The sequence below is a fragment of the Micromys minutus genome (genome assembly GCF_963924665.1).
Source record: "Micromys minutus genome assembly, chromosome: X".
NCBI lineage: Eukaryota > Metazoa > Chordata > Mammalia > Rodentia > Muridae > Micromys > Micromys minutus.
Window position 1 is genome coordinate 40,513,514 of NC_137970.1, and position 22,093 is coordinate 40,535,606.

The 22,093-nt window shown below is 40.5% G+C and overlaps 1 protein-coding gene across 1 annotated transcript in view; it reads left to right on the forward strand.

Moving 5' to 3' along the window:
• Window positions 1-22,093, forward strand: part of PCYT1B (phosphate cytidylyltransferase 1B, choline) — a gene marked incomplete at both ends in the record, with an annotated part of 61,497 nt that overhangs the window by 37,077 nt on the left and 2,327 nt on the right. Inside the window, 4 exons of the mRNA XM_080909845.1 lie at window positions 1,438-1,589; window positions 4,038-4,116; window positions 10,238-10,380; window positions 13,348-13,536. Coding sequence (XP_080765971.1) covers window positions 1,438-1,589; window positions 4,038-4,116; window positions 10,238-10,380; window positions 13,348-13,536 — 563 coding nt within the window. The remainder of the gene's footprint in view (window positions 1-1,437; window positions 1,590-4,037; window positions 4,117-10,237; window positions 10,381-13,347; window positions 13,537-22,093) is intronic.

The window sequence follows — 22,093 nt, forward strand, 5'->3', positions numbered from 1 at the left end:
ATAAACTTCTGAGAACTTGACCATGTTTTAAAGTGACATATGACTATCATTCGCACAATAGTTGTGTGTATTTATTAGGTACAATTTAATGTTTTGGTCCATATATAGAAATCAGTAATTATATACATATAACATGTCCATCACCTTACTGATGTAACTTTTTTTGTTTGTGCAAGAGTGGTTAGTCTGTTTTAGCAATTTTAAAGTAGACCAAGCTTTGTCATTAAGTGGTCACCATGCAATTACTAAAACTTATTCCTCCAGTGTGACAATTTACATCGTTTGATCAAGAGTACCAAGGCCAAAGGAATCTTTCCATAAATGACCTTCTTTCTCCTTTGAAGGCAGAGCCAGCAATTTTGATGATGACTTGGATATTAGATGTGTGAAGAAGCCATGAAGGGATGTTTTCTGGAGATGCTGACCATGGCAGTTGGCTACACTTATTCTGTTGCCAGATTTGGTTCAGGATATAGAATGTGATTTAGTTCAGATTGGAGAATTGACTATGTGTACATAATGCTTCAAAGGGCAAAAAATCTCATTGCAAGAGGCAGTGAGGGCAGCTCTAGCCATTTCAGCAAGCTGCTCAGCAGGTCCTGAGTAAATCAACATGGTACTTACAGTGACCTTTCTTCCTTGCACATAGGAAACCTGCCTTAGCCAAACAAAACATAGGCGAATAAATATGATTTTTGCCTAGTTCATTTAAAAATACTTCTTAGTAAATATTCAATAAATAAAAACCTCATTTCTTCCCAAGGCCAGGATAAAGGAAATTACTATTCCCACTTCAGGGTTTTACAACCTGAGATCTGCAAAGGACAAAAAGTTAGGGGAAAGTTGAACTCTGTTCAATCAGATCTTCTGTTTTCTCTTCATTGTGTAGTATAATGTGTAATCACTGCATCTCTCTCCAGGGGATCAATACCTACCCCCTCCTGTGTATGTGTATGTATGTGTGTGTGTGCGTGCTCTAATTGGGTTACTAAATACAATAATTATGTGAAAGAATTGGAATTGATATTGATTAATGCAGTTTTGTCCAATGCAGGCCTCTTGGCTCCCCTCCTCTTTTTTATTGTCTCTTCATCTGGTTTCAGCTGGTCATTTCATTTCTGAATAGTCACAGACACCAAAGGGTGAGCTAGAAGGATGAAAAAAATAGGAAAGTCATATTAGATACTGTGTAGAATAATTTTGATAAAAGCCTCAAAAAAAAAAAAAAAAAAGAATACAGCTATAGTTAACAGTAAAATGAGACTCAGAATTCCTAATGTGTTTAGGTTTGCTTTCCTCTCCTCATCCTTTGTTCCTATAAAAAACCAAGTTCAGTGATGCTAAGTACCTACTGCAACTGTGCTCTTTCCATCTTGCTGAAAAAGTCAAGTCTACTACCGAGTGGTGGCAGCAGTATTTATTATCTGCCTGTTTCAGTTTGCAGTGATGACCTTACTCACAAGTTCAAAGGTTTTACTGTGATGAATGAGGCAGAGAGATATGAAGCTCTCAGACACTGTCGTTATGTGGACGAAGTCATCAGAGATGCACCATGGACTCTTACTCCAGAGTTTCTAGAAAAACACAAGGTACTTCTCTCTCTTTCTTGCATATTCTCCCTGTAACAGGATTAGTGAATCTAGCTCTGTAGCCAAGGGAACCTAAAGACTCTTCCAGTTTCTAAAAGGGGAAGTTTTAGGGGCTAACATGTGGCATCACTTGACGGAACACCTCTCTTTTGCCCAAAAGACTGCTGTCTTCCTCTTGCCTTGAGTGCAGGGATTAGAGATGGTCTAACTAGCACCAAATGCTGTCTCTCTCTTCTTTCTTTCTTCCTTCCTTTTTTCCTTTCTTTCTTTCTATCTTTCTTCTTAAGATTATTATATGTACACACTAGCTGTCTTCAGACACACCAGAGGAGGGCATCAGATCCCATTACAGATGGTTGTGAGCCACCATGTGGCTGCTGGGATTTGAACTCAGGACCTCTGGAAGGGCAGTCAGTGCTCTTAACCGCTGAGCCATCTCTCCAGCCCTCTCTCTTCTAAAGAGCCATTAGCAATATTCTTAACCACACTGGACTCATTACTTCATCTATACAATTGGATGGCACTGCTGTCCTCTTTGTGGGACCACTGTAGGACCATTTTAAGGAGCTAATGAAAAAATCCTAGTTAAAAAAAAATTGAAAAAATGGCTGGCCCGTGGTAAGAGCTTCGAGGTTGTCATTGTTATTACTGTCACCAGCACCATTGTTGGTGCTCACAGACTCAAAGCTATCCTTTGGCATGAAACAAATGAATGCACATCTTATCTGGAAGGTCAAGGGTGAGGTTTTATAGAAAGAACTTTCTATCTATGATTTTGTGACTCTGAAATTCCTCCTAACATAAGATTTTTATTAGTTGAAAACATGAGACATTCTTTTGATCTGCATCAAATTATGTTCTTTGTATCTCCCTACCAGCCCCACACTAGGAGCTATTCTTTCCTTTCATAAGCAGTACAAAAAAATAAGATTAAGCTGTTCTAAGAATTTTCTTTTCTATTTTTAAATTCGCAATGCAGAAGAGAATAGAGAACACTGATAAATGTGCATGGGTAATAGCAGAGGAGACAATTTCCTGGTGAGAATGAAAGAAGAGGAAAAACTACAATATGATTTACTACCAGTAATCACACTTTTTTTACTTAGCATATATTGTATATTCAACACATGACAGGCAGTTTAGAGGATACTAATAATGACAATGATGAATGTCATTTATTATTTACCATATGCCCAGCACTGTACTAAGGACTTTGCTATTATATAAAATGAGTTCAGTGTCATGGCTACCCTGGGTTATTATTATGCATTGAAAGGGGGGAGGACTAAGTTTGAATGCAGAGGCTAGAATTAATAACTACAACAATAAAATATGTACTGAGCACTTACTATGAACTAGTTTCTATTTTTAAGCACTGCTACATATCATTTAATCCAGAAATTGTCCCTTGAATTTCCACCCCAAAGGACAATGTATGGAAACATTTTAGCTAGGGGCTGCCAGTGACATCTAGTGGGGGTTGGTATGAGATGCTGTTCAGTGTCTTTCGATGCGAAGGACACCTATACAGACACCCGCCCAGATTATCTAGCCCTTATTGTCACCAGTATTGAGGCTGAGGAATCCAGTTAATGAGCTTTGCAACTTGTAAGTGGTAGGTAGGAATGATACTCTGGTAAATTAAACTACTCATCTAAGCCAGCTCTTGAGATGGAATAAAAGCTCAGTGTGCAAGACATGTTTACCTGGTATAGTGGGAAACAGAGGCGAGACTTAGCAGGTGTGAAGATTAGAGGAAAATTGTTCAAGAGGGCACATTAGTTACTTGTCTCATTGTTGTGACAAAACACCTCACCAAAGCAGCTTGAGGAAGGAGGGAAGGGTTTATTTTTTTATGTTCCAGGGATACAGTTCATCCTGATAATGAGTGTGTAGAAGCAGAAGCAAGAGGCAGCTGATCACACAGCATACAGAGTCAGGAAGCTGAGGCAAAGAAAGCCTGTGCTCAGCCCACTTTCTCCTTTTTATTGGTCCAGGAGCCAATCCCATAGCATGATGCCACCCATATTCAGGGTGGGTCTTCCAACTCAATTAAGTTAACCTAAAGAATCACCGCACCATCCCCTACCCCAGACATGCCCCAGAGCTGTGTTCCCAAGTCTAAATCTTAACAAGTTGACTATAAAGATTGTCCCAGAAGGACAGCCCACCTTACAGCATGATGACTTGATGAGGAAGTTCAGATGAGTTGGTGTCATAACCTAGATGACAGGGCTTTCTTCTGTGAGGCTGACCTCAAAGGGCTCCTGCAAGTAGTCGCAGCTGTTCTGATGCAGATGGTTAATGGCTGTTATGCCCAGAGGCCAGCATTCTATAACTGCTCTATTTTAAAAGGCACTGGGGTGGAGAGAGGAGGACTCATCAGTCCCTATGAAATCTGTAACCCCACCCCCATGCCAGTGCTAATGTCCTTTTTCTCTTCATTAGATTGACTTTGTGGCTCACGATGACATTCCATACTCTTCTGCTGGTTCCGATGATGTTTATAAGCATATCAAGGAAGCAGGTAAGGCATTCTCCTGTCTGCAGCACACAGCCAAGCATAAAAGCTAGCTGCCCTAGGCCCGCAGTATGTATAGATGGACTGTTGGAATATCCAGTATCACCCAAGCAGCCGGGTCTGTGTCATCCTCTGCAAGAGAGCTTCCTTAGATCTCAGGAGAACTGGGTAAGAATCAGGGGCCTCACACTTTTCAGTCCTAACCTTGCTTGTAAGGAATTCAAGGAGAAGAAATCTCACATTTCCAACTTGGAAAGCTTCAGAGAAGCTGAGAAACACTGTAGAAGAGGGGGGAAACCATGGTTGGTGTGTGAGTTATATCATAATGGGTTACAGCATGAGGGATGAATACTTTCTTAAGGTCTGAGCCACAAGTCAACTCTTTCTAAAAACAGCAACAGAGAGGTCAATTTGGGATTAAGATCCAGCTAAAAGACCCCAGGGTTAACTGAATTTCTGCTTAAGAATTCATTAGCTACCTTGGGCATATATCTGGTAGTAGTTTCCTTACTGGATTAGTCTCTAGTGAAGGAGAAATAACAATGACTCCCAAAGTAGTTATTTTAAAAGTCTGGTTTTGTTCATGATTTTTATGAGGCAGGGTCTTGACTGAGTGCTTCTTTTATCCTTTGGGGTTTTTTTAATATTTATTTTATTTTATTATATAAGTACACTGTGGTGGTCTTCAGACACACCAGAAGAGGGCATCTAATCTCATTACAGATGGTTGTGAGCCACCATGTGGTTGCTGGGAATTGAACTCAGGACTTCTGAAAGAGAAGTCAGTGCTCTCAACTGCTGAGCATCTCTCCAGCCCCTATGGGTCTCTTCTAAGAGTTATTTTCCTATATTTTTATTTTGTGAATGTGTATCTCTTTGTTTTTTATTTAACCACTTTTTTATTGGATATTCTCTGCATTTACATTTCAGATGTTATCCCTTTTCCCACAATCCCCTCCCATTGCCTCCATGAAGGTGCTCCCTCTCCCAACCACCCTCTCCTCCCTCAGCACCTTGACATTCCCTACACTGGGAAAATGAAACTTCACTATACCAAAGGCCTCTCCTCACAGTAATGTCAGAAAATACTACTCTCTGCTGCATGTGCACCTGGGGCCATGGGTCTCTCCATGTGAACTCATTGGTTGGTGTTTAAGTCCCCGGGAGCTGTGGTGGGTTTGGTTGATCATTTTGTTCTTCCTGTGGGGTTGCAGAACCTTTCAGCTCCTTCAGTCATTTCTCTAGCTCCTTCATTGGGGTCTGTGTGTTCAGTCTTATGGTTAACTGCAAGCATCCTCATCTGTATCAGTATGGCTCTGGCAGAGCCTCTGAGGAGGCATCCATATCTGGCTCCTGCCAGTAAACACTACTTGGCATCGGCAATATTACATGGGTTTATTGGGCACATATGAGGTATATCCCCAGGTGAGGCAGTCTTTGGATGATCTTTTCTCCAATCCCTGCTCCTCTATTTGTCCCTTTATTTTCTCCCATGAACATTTTGTTCTTCCTTCTAAGAAGGACTGAGGCATCCACTTTCTGGCCTTCCTTGTCTTTGAGCTTCATAAGTTCTGTGGATGATTTCTTGGATATTCTGTGTACCTTTTTCTAAAATATAGGGTTTTAAAATTTATTCCTTGAGAGTTTCATACATGTAAACAATGTAATCGGATCATGGCAAACCCAAATCATCTCTACACCCTGTCTATTCTCCACCCACCCCCGCAATACTCTCACCTTCTACCTTCATGTCCACTTCTTCTTTAAAAAAAAAATATAATCAGTCCACTGAGTCCAAAAAGTGCTGCCTATGGACCCACGCAATTCACTTTCTAAAATGAAGAGTCAGGTGGCATTTTGTTTTCCCTGGAAGCACAGGCCTAAGACTAAGGTATGTAAGTTCTTTTCCACAGAGATCATTCCTTATGAATCTGTTCCACTGATGTCGCACTAGGGGGAAGAGTCACTGTAAAGATCTAGTTGGGATGCATATAGAGAGGGCCACAGGGTGGTCCCTGTGGAAGAGTCTCAGAAAAGCCTACGTACAGCTTTTACATTCTACAGTTTGTTAAGCCAAAAACTCACTTTAAATGAAGCAAGAGATATCATGAGTATAAATTAAGCTGTGCAACTGTGTGCTCTATTTGTCAGAACCCAATGTCAAATTCCTCTAGCAAAGCTGGATGGAAGGATGGGGCTGAGATGAAATAGACTGTAAGGCCCATGTTGCTCATTATCATTCCGATAGTGCCTACTACTGTTGAAAGTTGCTTTATTAACATGTGCTTTGCTGCTTCTTAAAATAGCTCCATAACCAAACGCTGCAATTCTGAAAAGCATGATAAAAAAGGTTCTCTGATCATGCTCATTACTGAATATTTTTAGCAGAGCAATAATTAGGATTTGGAGAAAGCTGGGTGCCTCATTATGTCAGCAGAGGGCTTGGCTTCTTTCAGAGACCTACCTCTCAAGCAGCCAAAGCAAATCCCCCCAGTCCCGAATCTGTTTTCCTTACTCAGCCACAGAGACCTAAGTCTCTGATTTTAGACAGGGCAAGCTCATGTTCCTTGTATGTAAGGGACTTGCTAAAATCTATTAGGAACTAAAGAACCTTCACATTTCCTCAGTACTTAAGAAAGATGGGATGGATTTTTCACCAGAAAGTTTTCAACTGTTCCAATTAAGGTGAGCATGCTGTCCTAGATCTACTAACTTGGGCTCATCCAGGAACCCACCACCTACCAAGGCTCTGCTCCCATGCTTGGTCCAGTTGGAATTTTCTTTGCATCCATGTGTGCTTGCACTTTCTGCCTTCCTTTAGTTTTTTCTGTGTTTGGTTTCACCCTTCTAGAAGATGATCAAAGAAGCTTCAGACCTAGTGGCCAACCTCAACTCTGTCCTTGAAGCATAGACTGAACTCAGCTGTTCTGTCTCTAAGATCAGTAGTACCCCCTACTGCTGACGCTGTGAATGTGCACGTGACATGTGTTTAAAGGTCCCAAAGGGACACTTTGGAGCAGCAAAACAAAAATTCAGAGAGACTTGGCTCTGGAAGGGAGCTCAGCATCAGTATTCATTTTGTTGACCATTCAGCAAATATTCTGACAGTACCTGCCTGTCACCTGGTGCTGAGACTACAGAAAAAACAAGAAGGGTGTGGCCCCACCCCTCATACAGATCATAGGCAAGAAAGGCAATTGCTAATGGAAGTATTCCACCAAGACCTTGCAATATTTGAAAGAACAGAACAGTGGGGCTGACAAATAGAAAGACCTGTTCTGGGAGTTGAGACTTAATTTCCTTGACACTAAACCTCACCAAGCGTTAAGCAGACAGTGACCATGACAGAGAGGAGGAGAGCCAATAGTTTTAGAACAGTGAAGAAGCCCCATCTTGCTAAGTACAGGCCCACCTTCATAGATTATAAGAGGAGAAGCTGGGAGATGAGCCTAAGCCTGGAAGGAAGCACAGAAAGGAGATTCTGCAAGCCGTGGAAGAGGCAAGTTAAAGCCTTTACTCTAAACACAGTAGAAAGCCAATGAAGAAGAATAAGCAGGTATGGGGCTTGCATTTAGAAGGTTGACTCCGTGGTTCTTGCTGTGGATGCTGAAATGGAGAAAATGGCATCACTGGAGCTGGAGAGATGGCTCAGTGGTTAAGAGTGCAAAGGACCTGGGTTTGATTTCTAGCATCCATGCCAGTCAGCTCATAACTTCATGTAATTTCTGGTTCCAGGTCAAGGAATCTGGTGCCTTTTTTCACCCTCCCTGGGCAGTTCTTGGTGTAGTCTTTGAATAAGATGGCTTAGGTTTAGCTAAAGATGGAGAAAAGAGGTTGAATTATCGAAGCATTTGAAGAGCAGGTTTGTTATTATACATTGATTGGATGTGGACAGCTTATCTATCTGGGGATAGAAAAGCGGCCCAAATGAGCCCAGATTACCTTGTCTAGGTCCCTTCTTAGTTGAAGGAAACTAAGGTCAAGTCGCTTGTCTTCAGAGGTTTGAATGACTTCCTGTAAACTGAGAATGCAGTGCCCCTGTCCTTTGGTTTTACTGTTGCTGTTGATACAAGACATATCTGCGTGGTTGAACGATATGGGCTACAAAAATCTCAAGTGCCTGATACATGATTTTTGTTGACAGCAGAATTCTGAGCATAAATACAGTTCTTACTATTTTGGCATCTGTGACCCCTTTTTACCCTGTGCTGCTGGTGAGCGCCAATATGTCTCTGAAGACTTTAAGGACATCTAACAGGACCACTGGAAGTTGGCATCCTCATGCCTGTTTATTTTTACTCTTTTTCACATATGATGAAAAGATGAAAATTGGCAAAACCCCCATGCGGAGTAGACTATTCTTAGAGGAGACCGAATCACTTAGCACATCTTGCACATACCCTTAGATAGAGACATCAAAGGTGCCATTCTTTTCCTTTTCCTGTGGGGATAATGGGGCAAAGACTTCCAGAGGGATGAGGAGCCATAATCTGACTCATTCATTGACTCAGTTATTCATCCACGTGTGCATTTCCTTTGCATTCATTCAGCATCTTCCATGTGTACTGATCTGGACACTGCTGATGCAAAAACAATGAAGGCATCCCAGCATTCAAAATGTCTACTTCTACTTTCCTTTAAAAGAAACAAAAATTTAAAAACCCACATAAACCTGTCTATTTCTATGCAGAGACAGGTATCAGACATGTTGTTGTTGTTAACTGAAGATCCCTTTATATCCAGAATGCTGTGGGTTCTCATGTTAACATCAGAAAAAACTTCACTGAGGCACAGCCTTGAAGGTGGGCTAATGAGGGTGAGGAAGAACTCTGTGGATGATGGGGTCAGGAAATGGGTACCCAGGATAGGAAGAAAGAGCTGAGCATTGGCAAAATGGAAGGAGCCATATGAGTAGAGGATGTCTCCTCCGCCAGTCCTGGGATGATGACTATACAATGTTATGGTAAAGGAAGTGTGTTGTGGCTGGAAGAGTCAGTCTCTCTAACCTACCCTGAAGCTCCAGGATTGTCCAGCAATAAAAGGACCATTAAAGGAAGTAGATAAACTGATGTAACTTTACCTTAATTTTTGAATTCTTTTTTTAAAAATTAAAACTCCAACTTTATTGAATAAAGGAATAAATGGAGTTTTCAAGTTTTCACATCATGGTTATTTTTTAAGTCATCTGATCCATGACAATACTTAGCAACACAAGATGTTTCTCTATTTTTGTCTTTTGTTTAACTTTATATTCATAAATATATTTAAATTGATTAGTAGTGCATAGTAACACATGGCACACATGTTGCTTAACCTGGTAATAACGGGTGACAGCTCTGTCGTAACTTGCAAGTTCATGTACAAATTTGAAATTTATGCAAAAATTTTGCTTTTATTTTTTACATTACAGGGACCTGATAGCAGTTACAGATAGACAAATATTCCTGTTTTCTATCTCCCAGTCAGAACAAAAATCTCTGACATAACATTTTCATTATATAAGATTTTCTTTTTACATTTCAGTAAGAATGCCATATAGCCTTTTCTGAAATGGAAAGTCTGGGATGCTGATGAAGAAAGTTTAATAAGCTTATTTATTTAAATCAAATCCTCCAGTAAGAAATGGAGACTCTGCCATCTTTACTTAGAAGGCTGTGTAAATAGTTATCTGTCAAAACTACAGACCCACAGGAACAACTATGTGCAGTTCAACAACATTCCCTACTGGAAACTTGAGCACTCCACATCACAGTTCCCATAAGGACTTTTAAAAGCCTCGAAAGTCTGTGTCTTCCCTGACTCGCTTCTCTCTGGATTCCACCTACGCTTTATTAACGGTTTGCTTCATGGCATCATCTCTGTCTTCATAAATTTTCTTTAGAACATTGATTAATCCCTCACTAGGACCTGCCTCAGTGTCATAAGAAGGTTTTTCTTTCTCTTTGCATTCTTTATCCACCTGAGTTATGTAGTCCCATCATGTGTTTTCTGCTTTCTTTCTACATAGGATAATAAATGTATCAGTCTTGACTTTTTTGAACTACTTTCCACAGAGATAGGTTTCAAAAAATTGTTTACAATCATGGAGTAATTCTTGCCGTTGAGGTTTTTATTCTTACTTGGACAGGTATGTTTGTTCCGACACAAAGAACAGAAGGCATCTCAACATCAGACATCATCACCAGAATTGTCCGTGACTATGATGTATATGCCCGGCGTAATCTCCAGAGAGGGTACACAGCCAAGGAGCTGAATGTCAGCTTTATAAATGTAAGTGTGCTGCCCCACGTACTCTGGGGACCACCATATTCCACTACCACGATTTTTCTTTACTGTGCGCTGTGCGATGCGCTCAGTGCTTTTCATTGTTGTCTCATTTCATCCATATTTTAAAAGCACCCAGTGCTGTGCTTTAGTTTATGAGAGAGGGTCTCACTGTATTGCCCAGGATGGCCTCCAAAGCATGACCCACCTGCTTCAGCTTCCCAAGTGCTGGGTTCCCAGGCATGCACCAACACACCTGAGCCAGAAATGAGGCCTATATTTACCAATGAGGAAGCAGTGTCTGAGGAGGTAACATGAGTCAGCCACGGAGCATAGGCAGCTTCACATTTTATAATGGAGCTGCCTTACTTCCCTCCCCTGCCCCCAAACTCAACTCCCTCTTTAGTTTTCAGATGTGGCAAAGGGTTTCTGGAACATCTGCCCCTTGGGGAAAGGCAAGCGTTGTCTTCTTCTCAAAGGAAAGGAAGGCAGGCGGAAGCAATGAGATGCTAAGCCCAGAGAAAATGCTTTCTTGTTTTAACGTTTAACAATTTTCATTTTATTAAGGCCTTACAGATGCTCATTAGAAACCTTAACAGCCGTTTTTTTATTGTCCAGAGAAATTACAGCTGCTTAAATAAAGCCTGGAGCCTTTGGCTTCCTTTTGTATTTCTACCTTATTGTTCCCACAGAGCTGCTGTTAGTTTAATAATAGAGCACTGTTAAAACAATCTTTAAAACAAGCAAAACAAGCTGTTACAAGGCAAAGAGAGTAGCTGGATGGTTTGGGGTGATGTTAGTGAGTCTGGACAACTGGGGTTACCAGGCTTCCAAGGAGCCCATGATTTTGATCCAAACAAACACTCTCTATGCATAGATTCTAGCCCCACCCCATAGATACTGGATTCTTAAAGGGTGATTTGTCTGCATTTCTAATTATGTGCAGTTTTAATTATCCAGCATCTTTCACAACTGATCATTGGTACCTTCAAAATAGGAGGGGCTCATTAATTGTAAGTCAGTGATTATTCATTGTCCTGATAAATCAGGGAGTGTTGGGATTCAGGCCCCTCTAGCTTCGTACAAGCTAGGCAACAAAATGGAAAATGCTGGGTTCGAGTGGCACCCAAACACGTGGCTGCAAAGAATTCAGCCAACATGATGATTTGGTATCTTAGAGAGAATAAAGCCTTGGTTATTTCAATAAATTAAACTGTCTGTTCTTCTAAATTGAATTCAGTCAACCATCCAAGCATAGCAAGCCATTTCCAAAAGTTATTGCTCACTCTCTTTAAATGGTCTTTAGATAAGCCACTTAGCTCAGGGAACCGTGAGGACAGTGGGGGTGTGCTCACTGCCTTTCTCTGACAACAAGCCTGGCTGCAGCTCAGAGAGGAAATTGAATGTGTTGGATGGGCGTGTAAATGAATCACAGAACCTCAGAAGTGGCAGAGACCTGATGAGGATCAGTCATCCAACCCATGTCCCTTGATTTTGAGATAAGGAACTTGGAACCCAGAGAGTAGATGAGGCCAAGGGAGGGTTGGGAAGAGGTAGAGGTGGTGGTACCCCTCTAAATCTCCTGACTCCCAGCTCAGTGCTCACTCTACTGTTATGTGCTGTCACTGAGTACTAAACAAAATAACCATTTACAGTGTTGAGCAAAATGTCAAAGAGCATTATGTAAAGACAACAGCTAGCACTTACCTAGAGCCGACGAGTTACCCATCTAAGTGTTTTGACTGCATCATCTCATTTAATACTTGCGATAAGCCTACTAGGGTGGGTATGATGACACTACCCAACTTACAGGTGAGAAGACAGAAGCCTAGAATACCAAACAGCTCATGCCAGACCACACTGTACATGATAGAAGACAGAGCGGCCTATAGCACACATGTATGCTTATAAAGCTCAGTAGCGGCACACACTCATATCCGGCCTCATGCTGGGGCTGCAGTATGCTTTTGGAATGTCTAAATGAGGGAATCTTGACCTAGTTTTATAACATTTGAGGTATTTTACAAAATTCTAAAGTACAGGATGAGCTTGATTCTACATAGTAAAGAAATTAATATATCCTATGACTCCTTTAGAGAATAAATTGAGATTCAAAAGGGAGGACCCTTAGTGTGATATTATTTTCATTGTTTAGAAAATGTGTCTATCAGGTAATGTAAATCAATGCCTGTGGTGCTTTTTAACAATATAATCAACATATGGGGAGCAAATGCCAGGCTTTGAGCCATACATCCGGGTGCATGACCTTACCTGATTATCATTTAAAAAAAAACTTTTTAAGGTAGCAATTATTATCATCCCCATTTTATTGATAAGAAAATCGAGGCTTAGAGGTGATTAGTGATTTGCCCAACACAATATGGCTTCCTGGAACATAGTCAGGCAACGCCATTGTATAACGTCTCTAATCACAAAACTCATAGACTCAAATCAAAATAAAACTTTCTTTATGTTCAAGGAAACCAATGCACTTATATTAGCCTCATGAAAAATTTGACAATGATAATTTTAGCATGAGACATTGGTCCTCAGCCCAGTTCATGTACATCTTAATGTAAACGGTATTGGTTTTAACACTAGCTCAGTAAAACAAACTTTTCAGACACTGGGCTGTATACAATGCATCCTTTGATCTAAGTTCCAGAGGAGTAGGGTATTTGCTCAATAAATGGTAGCTTTGTATGTTTCATATTCTGTTCTCATACAATTTCAACTCGTAGATGTTGAACAGATTGAACATAATTCAACATTTGTATTTCCATTTATATATCCAAGGAGACTCATGTGCAAGACACATGTGCCTTCCTATCAGTCTAGCCCTCAAGAAATAATGATATCTATTCTTCACATTACGAGCAAACCCAAGTTGATATAAAATATAACCAACACAGACAGACCTCTCTAATGTCCTCCTGAATCAATCTATTTCTTTCTCTTGTCAATTTTATCTAGGAGAAGAAGTACCGTTTCCAGAACCAGGTGGACAAGATGAAAGAAAAGGTCAAGAATGTGGAAGAAAGATCAAAGGAATTTGTTAACAGGGTGGAAGAAAAGAGTCACGACCTAATTCAAAAGTGGGAAGAAAAATCAAGAGAGTTCATTGGCAACTTCCTGGAACTGTTTGGGCCAGATGGTGCATGGGTATGTAGTTATTTCGATTGGCATTGCAATGGCAGGTATTTTCAGTTTAAATTCCTTTCATAGACTCAAAGATGTCCCTTATACAGTGGCCTTTGCTTGGACATCATCTTAAGTCACTCCAAGTTCACGTCCTTATTTAGTTACCAAATCATCCCTCAACTGCTAATTTAGCATGGTACAGGATGGTACACAAAGTGGGGTCTTCTCTGTTTTTGTTTCCAGAACTTAGAAGCAGTTCACTTACTTTTGAATGTCTAGTATTGCAGAAGTTGGTCTCATAGTTCATCCTAGTCTTCAAGTTGGGGCTGATGCAAAGCTTAGGATTAATGGGAAAGTTTGTCAGTGTAATATGGAGCTTGTGTTGGAAGTCAAGTCCAAGGGGTTTTTTTTTTCTTTTAATTTTTAATTTTTTATTTATTCTTCTCTCATATCATCCCAACTGCAGTTTCCCCCCATCTCCCACTCCCTACCTTCTCCACCATCTACAGGTCTCCCAGGGATATCAAGCAAACATGGCATATCAAGTTGCAGTAAGACTAGGCACCTCCCTTCATATTAAGGCTGCACAAGGACAAGGGTGTGGGGAGGTGTTGCATTATTTTCTTTCCTAGAGAGACATGAACAAACATGTACTCACCCCAGATAGAGTACCAGTGACAGACCAAAGTAGCGGCTCCACTCACGTCTACCTTAGGGAAATGATGAGTGTAGACACACAAAAGTGTGAGTGTGTGTGTGTGTGGGGGGGGTTACTAACAGGTTTGTGAGGGACTTAAAAGCATGTGCATCAGCAGAAGTTCCAGCTCAGAATGGATGGCAACTTTCCTATAGCTGAATAGACATTTTTTTCCTTTCAATCAGCCTTCCATGCTTTACAGACCAAGGGCAGCCAAGGCAGAATTCACATTGGCAGGGAGGTACAGGAGGGAATGGCTGGACTCTTGGATAGGGGACTAGCAACCCTCCCCCTGTTCTCATTCTATATGTCAACGGATTTGCTCTTGAAGGTGGCCTGAGTGTAATCACTCCTGCTCTAATTAAGTAAGCAGTGGGTATTGTGCTTGGGACACAATGCTGCATATCAGGAGAAAGTGAAAAATGGAGCTGCTCCACTACCTTGTGTGGTGAGGAACTCTACCACTGGGGAGAAAGAGAAGCAGCAGAAGTTTGCCTTGTAACTGTACCAATCAAACCTTGATTTTTTTTCTTTGGCATGCAGTTGTTGGTATAGGTCCCAAAAGTCTCGAGGGACTGAGACCATGAGCCAAGAAAGGAAAAGTATACTTTTTCCTCATCTAAATTCTTTAGACAACTGTGATTGATAACTGTGGAAAAGGAAAGGAAAACTGTGGAAGCCACAATGGTAGCTCTCTCATGCATACCCTTCATTAATTAAATAACCTGTGCTATTGGAAGAGTTGATGAGGGTTTTATGAAACACATGTTTTCACATATGTATGTATGTGTGGGACATGGATATTTGTATGCAGAGGCCTGAAGAAGGTTTGGAGTGTCCTCCTTTGTCACCTTCCTTTTAACCAGAGTTTCTTCCTAAACATAGTGCTCCTGTTTTCTTGGCTAAGATAGAATCCAGAAAGCCCCAGCAACCCTTCTGTCTAGCATATAAGAGCAGTTGCTGCATAAGCATGAGGACAAGAGTTTGGATGTCAGCACCCGCATAACAAGCCAGCCATCTTGTACACAGCTGCAATTCTACATCTAAGTGTACAGAGATGAGACGGGTTGCTGGGGATTTCTAGCCCCAAGCCAACTTTCTTTTTAAAACAAAGAGAAATGACTCAATTTGATTTCCTTAATTTTAAATAGCCAAGATTTCCTATTATGATATGAGAAGTCTCTAAGGAAATCCACTTCTATTTAATTATGTTATTGATGGGTTGTCACTACTGCCATTGCTCATTTAAGCTCATTCATTATAGGATTATCTGAAAGTAAAACACTCAATTAGTACAGAAAAAGAAGACTGTTCAGAGTTGGAGGAGATGCTTTAAGCCTAGTGGCCTCTAATGTGTTATAGATAGTATTATAAACCAACCATGTTCTGTCTGTAGGCTAAGTGTGAAAGGGAGGGGCAAACTGAATCATTAAAGAACTTTCAGTGAGAACTGGCAAGAGAGCAGAAACCAGACCCTGGGGTCCTTTTCTTTCTTTCTTTCTTTCTTTCTTTCTTTCTTTCTTTCTTTCTTTCTTTCTTTCTTTCTTTCTTTGGTTCATTTTCAGTTCAGATGATTTAATTCCTGGTTCATTTATTAACATTTTTGTCTGCGCATGGCAGTTTGGAAGAACACAACGACAGTCACAGTGAGCGCACTGTTCCCTGGTCTACAGCACAGAAATTCTGGACTTGCCCTTTTGAGCCAGCATATGCCGTACTATTTGTCATTTTTACAGTTTTCTGGCTCTGAAGAAATGGCACATAGTTTTTTTTTTAATGGCGCCATATAGCAGCTCATTTGCTTTGCATGCTTCAGAAATGTGACCCTGCCAGAAACCCTCGTACTGGAACTCAGTGGGTGGATGTTTTCTCCACCTGGGGTGAGCAAAGGCAGGGAAGGGATATCATTTCATAGGAACTTTACCCCCCCCCCCCAGTCTTCTCAGGCTCCCAGCAAAAGCGAAACAGTAGCTGGAATGGAGGTGATTTTTAAGAAATGAAACCCAGCTTAGAGACTGGAGGTTTATCTTTTAAAAACTTGCTATTAGTGTCAAAACTGTTATTAACATTAATTTACTATATCAGCCAGACTTAGACATTACTTTTTTTCTGTTGACATTAAAAGTACAGGAATAGTTACAGAGATGTTAAACGCCAAGATAAGTAATTTGCTTTTCATGAATATGCTATTATTATAATAATTCTTTATTTGTGGATTTGTGACTGGAACTCATTTCTTAAAACAGGGGATCTGTATTACCTGCAAGTACAGTACTGATACAAATAACCCAGACTTAGAAAGGCACAAAATAGAAAGACTTAAAGTCCAAAATTTGCTATTGCGGGATTGGTATGTAGCTTTATATGTAGTGTGTAATGGATATTCCATATAAATGTTTCTTCACTGGTGAATTCAGGAATGAATGGATTATGAGAAATGCCTATTTACAGACCTTCCTTGGATCTGGAAAGACTATGGTGAGGCTTAAACTCTCCATATACAGTCTTCCTTTCCCTATGGCACTGGATACAGTTTAGTGTTTGGTGGATCAAATCCAATAGGCAGAACTTTACAATGAATTCCAAGCTAGCCTGTGCTATGTGAAATGCAGGCTAGTCTAGGCTACAGAGTGAGAACCTGTCTAGACAAACAACCACAAGAAAAATAGACGGACTTAGTTTTCTTGGTGTTAATATTTTGCCTGGAAAGTGTCTGACTTGCTAGCTCCCCAAGGCCATAATCCTTTGCCCTGCTTCCTCTGGCTCCCCAAACCTGACTCACCCATTTATGCTGCTGAGATGGGCCCGAGGAATATTTGAATTTATTTCTTATCTATTATGGGAGAATTTGACATAATGATGTAAACAGAGGAATGGGGCCCTAGGAGGCCATCTTGGAGGCTGCCACAATGACTTCTAAGTGAAGCCAGCAACCTATGTATTTCCTAACTGCTATAATAGATTTTCCAGTTCCCACTTACTCAGTCTGAGCGGCGGAATATCAGAGCTTAAATCTTTCTATTGTTTTAAACTCATACAACTGTATTTATTTAACTACTGTTAACTGATTCTACTAGTTTGGAGTCATATTCAGAAGGTGGCCTATAATCTAAACCAAATGGCAAATCTGTGTTCATCTGCTCTACATTATTTTAACAAAATACCTGGTTAAGGAGAAGACAAGTTGATTTCATGTACACTACTGAGGTGAGTGTGTAATTTAATATACATGAACTTTTTAGGATCAATAGCAAATTATATAAAAGTTTTAACCTCAGTTTTCACACGATAGTGGTTTAGTTATCTTTAACATGTGCACCATGTATCTGTCCTTCATTCTTAGGATGTATATAGTAAATAAAGCGTTCTTTATGGAAGAAAGAACAAGAAAGAGACACACAGGGAGGGGAATATTGAGGGTGAAGTGATTGGGCTCACTGTTTGGGGGCCTTCTAGCTCTGTTGCTTTTGGGCTTGTAGCAAGGAAAGCACATCATGGCGGAAGGCTGTGGAGGAACCTACTCACCTCATAGCACCTAAAGTAAGGAAGCCAAGGGGAAGGAAAGGAGGCAGGATTCACCCACAGTTCACCTCACCTGTGCAGATGGTCCAGATCCAAACAGTAACACCTTTCAAAGACTCAGCATTACCATTCCTTGTGAGTATTATCTCTGAATGACACATTGTCTCAAAAGAAGGTCTCTAAGTGAACTTCACTTTGAAGCTTGGTTGCTTATGTTAGAGGAGATACTGTTTGTCTCAGAAATGGCAGTTAATGAAGGGTTCTGGGTTAAGAAATGATGGCCCAGCATGTAGGTTTTGCTTTGGGTAGCATCTGAATTCACAGAGCAGAATCACTCTATTTAAATGATTTGACACTATAATTCTTCATTGATTCTGAAATCAAAATTGTCTCCTCTTTAAAATGAAATGGCTCTTTTGTATTTTACCAAACACGGGCCCTCTTCTTGATCACCCAAAGACAAAGAGACCACCATGTTTATCCTCTTGCCTTAGACCAGTCAAAGAGATCCTGTGGCAACTAAATACACATGCGCTATTTGTTACACACAATTATGTTTTTTGTTTAAATATCACAGGGGTAATTTGGGAGTGAGGAATTTATATAATGCAAGGTCCACTGCTACTTTTTAAATCATAGCATATGTGCTTATATATATCATAACTTTTGTGATTTTAACTTTTTATTTTCAATCATGAATATCAAAACCAGGGCCTTATTCATGCTAAGGAACTCTACCACTGAACCACACTGCCAGCCCCATTTTAACCATGTTCAAGCAAATGGTGGCATTAGCTACATCCACATCATTCTGCAAGCATTACCACCATCCATTCCCAGAACATTTCCACCATATCAAATAGATACTGCACCTTTTAAGCATAAACTTCCTGCACATGATGAGCCACTGAAAAACACCCTCCTTTCTGAATTTGTTTGATTATTCCAGATACTTCATATAAGTCAAATCATACAGGATCTTTGTGTCTTTGTGTCTGACTTATTAATCCTTAATATATTCAAGGTTCACCCACATTGTAGCATGGACCAATGTTGTAGCAGCTTTTAAAAGCTGAGTAATATTCCCCTGTGTAACAGCATATTTGCTTTATCCATTGCTGTGTTGGTGAAAACTTGGTATGTTGCCACTTTCAGTAGTTGTGAATAATGTTGCTCTGAATCGCTGTATACACAACTGTCTGAGCCCCACTTTCAGGTTTCTTGGGCATATGCATGGAGATGAAACTGCTGGATGACATGGTGACTGTGTGTCTAACATTTCAAGGAACTGTCATAGCACAGAGGCTCCCCTGCTTCCCGTCCCCACCAACAGTGCACAAGAATTCCACTTTCTCCACAGCCTTGCCATATTTTACTCCTTCATTTATAAAATGGCCACCTTCCCTTTCGGCATACTGCTCATTTTTAGGGTCATCTTGATTTTGATAAGAGAAAATGAAGTTTGTATGTCTGAACTAGATTTCACACTGGGAACCTTTCCCTTTTTGCAGTGATGGGAGCTGACCCCAGAACTTGGCAAGTGCTTTACTGGTGAGCCACATTCCCATCCTTTCCACTTGAGGCTCTTTAATAGCCAATTCTTTTTTAAAAAGTATCTTTAAGCAAATACAAACTGAGAGGCGGTCAGGAGCAAGAACACATTTCTTAGCTGTATGGCCTTGGGAAAGTTCTTTTGTTGTCGTTATTGTTTCATGAATGTTTTCTTTTCCAAGTTCCTTCTGTAAAGATGTACTCTGTCTTATACATGCTAGTCCAGTACCATATAACTGATACCAGTCCCAGCTCCAGCCTTGCCTGGTACCTAGTCCAGGGCCCAGCCCACCTGGGCAAGTTTTTCTGCATCTCTGCACCTCAGTCACATGATCTGTAAGGCAAAAGTAAGCTTTGCTGCCTCCAAGAGTTGTCAGGAGGATTGAATCGGTTCATAACAATGTTCTTCTAACGGAGCCTGGCAGCAGGACCATGCCAGCCACGGTGGAGGGTTAGCTGCTGTTAGTGATAATGATGTTTATCCATCTGGCCAGGATGAAAACACAACTCTGTCTTCTTGGGTTTTATCTTTCTTATCAGAGGTTCATGTCAGATAATTTTTGTTCATTTCCTTTTAAGTCATGTGCCAGGATGTACAGGTGACACGAAAGCCACTAAAGGCATTCATCAAGATATTGACTGCCTCACTAGATACTACTTCTTAAAAGGGAAAACTTTGTAGGAGGGAAACAGAAAATTACTTTCACATGGACAGGACTATAAATGGGATTATTTTCTTGGGGGAAAACTTTCTAAATGGAAACCTCTTAATACAGTGAAAGATTGAATTTAAATACCTTTTCTCTTTGAAAATGTCATGCCATGGTCTTCATTATTTGTTATATTTCTAAAGTGCTTTTCTTCCCAGGAAGCTTGTTACGAACTGTCTCCTGACTGGATTCAGTTCAGCTCCTTTATAGTGGAACCACCCTGGAAAGTCCAGCAGAAACAGATAGGAGAACCTGCAAATCTAGGCCCGGCTGCTTTTGCATGGGTAGCACATTTTGTGAAGTGTGACACCATTGTTTATCATTAAAGATTCAAATCTTTCATCCCTTTAGGCAAAATATTCTCAAGTTATGAGCTTGATTCAAACTAGAGTAGACAAGATGTAGATTTCTTAGAAAGTGGGCTTCTAATGGAAATGCTGACAATCCATTACCAGCAGGGGTGCTAATGGCTGCCACTAAAAATATGCTGAAAGATTATAGTAATAAAAACACATATTTTAAAGTGCCTGCTAGAAGTTCAAGGATTTTTTTTAATGTTACTGTTAATAATAGGCTACCCAATCCTTTTGGCATTTGATTTTGTCTCATAAATGGGCTTAATCTCAGGTAATGCCGTTGTACTGCACTATTTTTTTTTCTGTTTGATTTCACGGGGGTTGGCTGTCTTTTGGCAGAATTATCAGTGCTCTTAATGGAAGGTAAATAATTGCTGTATTTGTAGACAGGTGGAATTTTCAATCTGGGAAGACTCTCAGTGATAAGCAAGGTTTCTCTATTATGTTTTCCAGAAGAAACTTTAGGCTCTAAGAAGTGACAAGCTGGGGCTTAGGAAGGAGTATGAATGTGGAGGAGTGAACAGCTTCAGGTCTTTATGTTTCTCGAGCTACATCACTATTGAAATGACTGCCCCATCTCCCTATCCAGGCCATTTGAGCTTCTTTCTTCCTATCATAATATGTTTTAGGAGGGCATAAGCAACACACAGCAGCTATCCCTTTGTATTTGTTGGAGATCGGCCCAGGGCTTCCTTCAGATACCAAAAATCCATGGAAGTGCAAGCCCCTCATATAAAAAAAGCATTGGGTTGGCGCAAAAACTACACACATCTCCCTCTATACTTGAAAGATCTTGATGACCTATAATAGCTAATGTGATGTCAATAATATGCATTAGGTATTATACTATATTGTTCAGGAAATGATTGCTAGCAAAGTCTTTTTATATATTCAATGTAAATGTCAGTTTTGACATGCAGACAGTTGAACCCACAGATGTGGAACTAGCACTAGGTGTTCATTCCAGAAATCCTAGGAGATGATGACTCGCTATGCATGGGGCATTGTATTATGATCCTAGATACCCGAGAGAGCAAAGCAAGAGGATTGTATGCTCAAGAGAAGCCTAGGAAAATGAGAGAGACCCAGTCTAAAAAAGATATGTGTTGGTACACACCTTTAATCCCAGCATTTAGGTGGCAGAGACAAGTGCATCTCTGTGAGTATGCGGCCTGCTTGGACCGTATATTGACTTTCAGGACAGTCAGGGCTTAATAGTGAAACCCTGTCTCAAAAAATAAGGGGAGCTGGAGCTATAGATTAATGGTAGAGCACTTGCCTCACACACCTCCACCCACCCACACAAAGAGCAAACAGAGATGATAAACTCGCACTTCTTTGCACAGATCTTCTCCGGCAACACTATATTAATTTCTTCTATGACACCGAACCCACGCAGACCATATGATCCTAAAATAATTCCAAAATTCCAAGAGCATTTTTTATGTTATTATTTGAGAAACTGATTTTCATGACTGGAGAGATGTTTCAAAAATGAAGAGCACTTGTTGTTCTTGTAGAGGACCCAGCACCTACGTGGTGGCTTACAACCATCCTTATCTGTAACTCCAGTTCCAGATCTAAAGCCTTCTTCTGACCTCCTCAGGCATCAGAAAGTCATGGAGGGCACACACTTATTTTTATAAAAGGGCCTGTTTGTCAGTTGCTTAATATATCTTTTTGGAGTTATATATTTCTCTAACTTACTTTAGAAGTTTACAGATCTATCTGTTACAACACTA